Source organism: Panicum virgatum, chromosome 3N (assembly GCF_016808335.1).
Source record: "Panicum virgatum strain AP13 chromosome 3N, P.virgatum_v5, whole genome shotgun sequence".
Classification (NCBI taxonomy): Eukaryota; Viridiplantae; Streptophyta; class Magnoliopsida; order Poales; family Poaceae; genus Panicum; species Panicum virgatum.
Window position 1 is genome coordinate 16,266,529 of NC_053147.1, and position 5,926 is coordinate 16,272,454.

A 5,926-nucleotide genomic window follows, 5' to 3' on the forward strand; every position below is an offset into this window, starting at 1 on the left:
GGAGCTTAGCATGGTTTGTTTTGAAAATTAAAAAAATCCCAAGCTACTTGACATAAGGAGTTGGGGTGACTTGACTCAAGACTGTTCCACTCCTCAACTACCTGAGATGGCATGATAGACACTTCAAAGTTCACGAGTGTAAGGTGAGGTTTGGAATATCCCTTATGCTCACTTCATACCTTTGGAAGTTATGTTTCACCTTAGTCCTTTCTCCTTCACTCGAGGACGAGCAAAGGCTAAGTGTGAGGGTGTTGTTGACGGCCCTTACGTCCTAAAATCAGCCGTCAACTCCTGCAGCTTTTCATAATATTTCTTCACCGAACTTAGTTGTAGGGCTTATTCTAATAAAGTTCCACGAGTTTTGGTGAATCATGGTATGCAGGCACCCATAGTTGAAATGCAAAGGAAAACACAAGTGAACGCAGAAGAAATACACAGATGATCCAGTCCTGCGTTACACTTACAAGAAGGGCCCACAAACCATAGGAAACGGGCGCGCCAAGGCACATGCACCCATGAGATAAGATCAGGACCCACCTGTCAGCCAGCCAGAGGAAGGAGGGCCTGGGGGTGCCATCTGGGGTCGGCCGACCCCTAGGGTCGCCCGAACCCAGACGGGCACCCGTCCAGGTGCGTCTTGGGGAGGAGTAGCGCCTACTCAACCTTGATTCTTTCCATATATGCATACGGCGGGAACCGACCTCCTTAAGCTATAAAAGGGGACCTCCCTCACCCCTCATTTCACACACCATCCAAAGGAGTAGAGTAGTGCCACATTGTAAAGGTGACGCGCTAGTTCGCTAGTGTTTAGAATAAAGGAGGAGGGTGAGGAGTAGTTCGGGGAACCGCCGGGCCTGTCGGTGTTCTTCTCCAAGCTTGTACCTCTACAGATACTAGCTTCTTTCAGAGTAAAGTAAGTTAGTATTTGTGATTCTCTGTTCTTGCATAGTACTTATCTTTGAGTGAGATCAGTTCTCTTACTCACGGGTTCGTCGCTCTGTTTTATACAGAGTACCGTAGTTTGCTACGGGGTACCAAACGTAGTTAGACTACGGTAGTAATCAGTAGCATAGACGTGGTGTCTAGACTGAGGGTTACCTTCGTTTGCCTTATATCCCACGGTCTGTGAGGTAGTCCACAGGTGGTGACAGCCCTGTTGGTCCTTAGAAGCCCTCCACGTTCGGATATAGCGTAGAGCCGTTGGACGGAGTCTCCTGACCATTTCGGAGGTAAGCCAGTGCCCGAAACGAGTATCTAGCCCAAGAGATCGACCTTAACTCATCCTTAGTACTACCTCAGGAATCCTCTCTATCCCCGTCACTTATCTTGGTGTGTCCTTGGACCGATTTAGTAAGAATTTAGTGCACACACGTTCCCTGTGGATACAATATCCTTGAATGCTCACGAGTGAAAGCTACAACAGTATTCGTACGCTTGCGGATTTATTTGCATCGTTAAAATACCCAACAAACACGTACATTCACTTGCAAATAAACACTACCACACCTAAAAGAACTATTACAGTCATGATTAAACAGAGGACCACAAGCAACTGCACCAAAACAATAAGCTTGTCCATCTTGAGTTCATATTTGTCCATCTTGATTACTGCCTTGTCTTCATCATAAATCCTGTTGCGACCCTTTATTTCTCCCACATCTTCGTTTTCAACATGGCTTGCCTCACGAACTGCAGCTTTCAAATCTTTTTTTCACCTTCTTTGCCACTTCTTGCTTGCACTCTTCCATCCACATAAAGAATGGACATTTCTTCTCTCCCAGCTACAAATAGAGTCACTAATGATTCAGTCAACAATGAAATCAGGATTCAGTCCAAAAAGACAGTAAACAATTGAGCTGCATAGATGGAATCAGCAATATGTACTCATAGATTCAGTATACTTGACACATTTGAAGAAAATTTTCCCGTGATGCTTTCGGGATTTCCATTCAGCTACTTCATCACCACACTCTGGGCATGGAATCAAGGGGATCCCACTAGGGCCAAGAGGATACATTGAAAAGGCAGCTGCAGGGATGGATGATGAACTGGAATCCTCACCCATGGAAGCAGCAGGCGACCTCGACTGCGGCATGGCGGCGCGTTGGTGCCGGGTCTCACTGCTGCGTCGTTGGCGACCGGCAGGTCAGTGCGGTGCGGCCGGACGAGGCTTCTGCGGCCAGCAGCGCGTCGGGGAGGTGCGCCCGGAGGTGGCCGTCGGAGGAGAGCGGCGCGTCGGGGAGCTGCGCAGGAGGTGCGCGACGGGGGAGCTGCGACCAGGGAGGGCGTGGCCGTGGGCTACGCCGGGGGAGGATGCCGCGGGAGGCGCCGGGGGAGGACGCCGCGGGCGGCGCCGGCTCTGTCAGGGGAGGGCGGCCGGGAGTTCTCACGGGAAGGGGATTTTTTTTGACCGCGAGATGAGACCTGGATAAAAGGCTCGTGAGGACAGGGGCAAAAGGGGAAAGGAAATATGGTCTCCTCAAATACAAATCAAATTTGTATTCAATTTGTATTCAAATCTCTCCGGATGGCAATCTAGCGTGTTGACATTGTTTGATAATGTCAACTCAACGAATCTCATTTGCGGATGGCAAACGAGCGAAGCCCAGTTTTGACGATGACAAATTTCCAATTTTCTCAGAAGAAGATGGGAGGAGATGATACGAGAGAGAGATGAGAATGGCCACGGACAAAAGGGGAAAGGAAATATGATCTGCTCAAATTCAAATTAAATTTGTATCCAAATCTCTCCGGATGGCAATCTCGCGTGTTGACATTGTTTGATAATGTCAACTCAACGAATCTCATTTGCGGATGGCAAACGAGCGAAGGCCACTTTTTGACGATGTCAAATTTGCAATTTTCTCGACGCAGTCGTACGGTCGCGTGCTCGTGTTACTCGTGCGAGCGTTGTCAGTGTGTGTCGAGAGCTCTGCGCGCGGATCCAGGCGGGACTGTGCCGCCGCCGCGATGCCGATCTGCGCGCCGTCGTCGGACTCCTCGGCCTCGTCGGCCTCCGGCGGCCGCGGGTGGATAGTCCACGGGCTGGCGCTCGGCGCGGCGGCGGCGGCGGCCGCGGCCGCGGCGTACCTGTACCGCCGGCCGAGCGGGTTCCGCAGCCGCGCGGTGGGCATCATACCCGCGCGCTTCGCCTCCTCGCGCTTCGAGGGCAAGCCGCTCGCGCACATCCTCGGCAAGCCCATGATCCAGGTCCGCCCCCTGCTTACCCTTTATCTTATCGCGTCCGACAGAGAGAGCAAGGGGAGCCTTGCGGTAGAAAATCATATTGGGGAAGTTGTAAATTGTAATAGCAAGTCGCGTTTGGGATTGCGAAGGAAGGTCGAATCGATTTACGCTGTTTCATCACCTGGATTTAGGCTGCAGTGTCAGGTGATCATGTCGGTGTCGTGCATAACATTTTAGTGAGTGCAAGATGGTGTTCTTTTGGTTACCTATACTATAGAATTGCCGTATCATGTTCGTCCGGACTTTCGATTTCCTACACGGCACCTCCGCTATATCAAGTTTCATTAGATCGAATAGTATTATTGTGAACCGGGATTTTGTCCAGACCTCATACTTCACAGTTCAAATTGTTTCTCAGTTTGATGACTCCAGTGAGTTCATGTGAAGCTGCTGGAGTTTGGTGTTTAGCCTGGTTGGATCAAGATAAAACCTGGTGATTCGGCGCAACCTATTTCAAATAATGGAATTATTTTGGCCATGTTGATTACTCTGTTCTCTGTATAATAGTTCATACTCTGCATTTTTAATTGGAGCTTTTTCCATGTGAGAGCCCTTTTGACTCAAATGCATATGTAATAATGTATTGTAGTCAATACTTTTTCAGCACTAAAATTTAAAAGTAAAGATTGGGTTCATTGTCTGTGACAGCAAATGAACTTCTATTTGGCCAATGCATTTTGGAAAGGAAATGGTATATACCTGACAATTTTACCAGATTTAGTTTCTTGTCTATGATTAGTTTACCAAGTCTTTATAGTTCCTACAGTATCTTGTGTTGACAATTATTTATACCCAGCACTAGTTATTTCTCAAAGTCATCATTACCTTTCAAAACTATCAATCATTCATTTCTCTGCATCTAGTTATTTTTTTTTGTCTTTCACATTTACAGAGAACATGGGAAAGAGTTATGTTAGCTTCTTCCTTGGACCATGTTGGTAAGCCCAAGACGGTCATACCTTGATCATTTATTCGATTGGTTTCATTTGTTCATCATGGTCACACTAGCTTTTTGGCCCCATAGTTGTGGCAACAGATGATGAGAGAATTGCAGATTGTTGTCGAGGATTTGGAGCTGATGTTATAATGACATCAGAATCATGCAGAAATGGTACTGATTTATTGTTTTGCAGTTATGTTCTCTTTTCATGATTATGTGGTAAACCACGGTTTGTATTTTATCGGCATTTCTAGGATCTGAGCGCTGCTGTGAGGCACTTCAAAAGCTTGGGAAACGTTATGATATTGTTGTCAATATTCAAGGAGATGAACCTCTTATTGAACCAGAGATAATAGATGGTGTCGTTATGGCATTGCAGGTGGTTACCTACGCAACACTATCTTATCTTGATGTTTTTGGACTTCTCTTCAGTCAAATAAAATTGTTCTTAGCTCCAGTAGTTGGGGACAAAGTGTACTCCTGAAAGTTGGATAGTGTGTCTTTCACCTGACCTTGTACTCCTTATCACCCTGTAGCTTAATCTCTTTAATTGACGTTGTACTCTGCACTTCCAATTTGGCTTGCAGCAAGCTCCTGATGCAGTGTTCAGCACAGCTGTTACTTCACTGAAGCCTGAAGATGCATCTGACACGAATCGAGTGAAGTGTGTTGTGGATAATCAGGGCTACGCAATCTACTTTTCAAGAGGGCTGATACCATCGAACAAGTGAGCCACCAATATTTGTCTTAACTTTTCCATCAACCATATTTTCACGTGCACTTTTTTCTAACTTTGGGCATTTCAGGTCAGGGAAAGTCAATCCTAAATATCCGTATCTTCTCCATCTTGGAATCTCGGTACCTCATCAACCTTGTGTTTGTTATTATTTATGTTTGCTTCATGGTCTTTTGCAGTTAAACCCGTAGTCTGAAATGTCCTACAATTGACAAATTGACTGATTGTTTTCACATACAGGGCTTTGATTCGAAGTTCTTGATGATCTATCCAGAACTTCCACTGACACCTTTACAACTTGAAGAGGACCTAGAGCAACTCAAAGTTCTTGAAAATGGCTATAGGATGAAGGTAATTTGGCATGGGACTTTAGGATTTATGAGGTAGACAGTGCCCATTTGTTACTGCTCTGATTGCAGGTTTTACACGATGAACTTGTTCTGTCTGAAACTCTGAATGCTCCTCTGATTTTCAAATTTCAATTGTGTAGTAGTGTCTCTCTTTATATGCCGCATAAAATATTACAGACTATTCTGCCAAAAAAAATATTGCAGACTATATCCAAGAGCGCTGAATTCCGATTGTGTTTACTGTTCTTAATTGTAGGTGATCAAAGTGGACCACGATGCTCATGGTGTAGATGCACCTGAGGATGTTGAGAAAATCGAAGAACTGATGCGAGCGAGAAACATTCAGTAGAAAATTAAGAGTATGTGCTTTGCATTGCCATCGCCCTTCGGAGTAGGTTCACTGTGAGACTTTGGCTGTGCTACATTTTCTGCAGAGCTGTTCAGTTAGCTGTTTTTTCCTGCCCCTTTTCCGAGACCCAAATGTCCCTGTATTTAATATTTGATGATTTGTTTCGTGGCAGTGTGGCAATATCCAACATCCGGCCCTGTTTGGGAGCATTGTATAATTTTGCACCTGTAATTGCATCCCATCTGCATTTTCCTATGCACAAGAATACTTCAGAAATGTATCTGATTTTTATACCCCCTGCAAAA

The 5,926-nt window shown here is 45.8% G+C and overlaps 1 protein-coding gene and 1 long non-coding RNA gene across 2 annotated transcripts; one reads left to right on the plus strand and one right to left on the minus strand.

The window, feature by feature from the left end:
* Positions 1 to 1,377: 1,377 nt before the first annotated feature.
* LOC120667382 lies at positions 1,378 to 2,377 on the minus strand. Its single transcript, XR_005672171.1, has 2 exons — positions 2,062 to 2,377; positions 1,378 to 1,781 (listed from the first exon to the last, which is right to left on the minus strand). It is a non-coding gene; the product is annotated as an uncharacterized LOC120667382 (long non-coding RNA).
* Positions 2,378 to 2,838: 461 nt separating this feature from the next.
* On the plus strand, positions 2,839 to 5,926 carry LOC120664655 (3-deoxy-manno-octulosonate cytidylyltransferase). Its single transcript, XM_039943939.1, has 8 exons — positions 2,839 to 3,210; positions 4,139 to 4,184; positions 4,271 to 4,357; positions 4,441 to 4,565; positions 4,774 to 4,913; positions 4,993 to 5,044; positions 5,163 to 5,273; positions 5,529 to 5,926. Exons 1-8 carry the CDS (start codon positions 2,971 to 2,973, stop codon positions 5,619 to 5,621), a joined length of 894 nt encoding a protein of 297 aa, XP_039799873.1. The 5' UTR covers positions 2,839 to 2,970; the 3' UTR covers positions 5,622 to 5,926.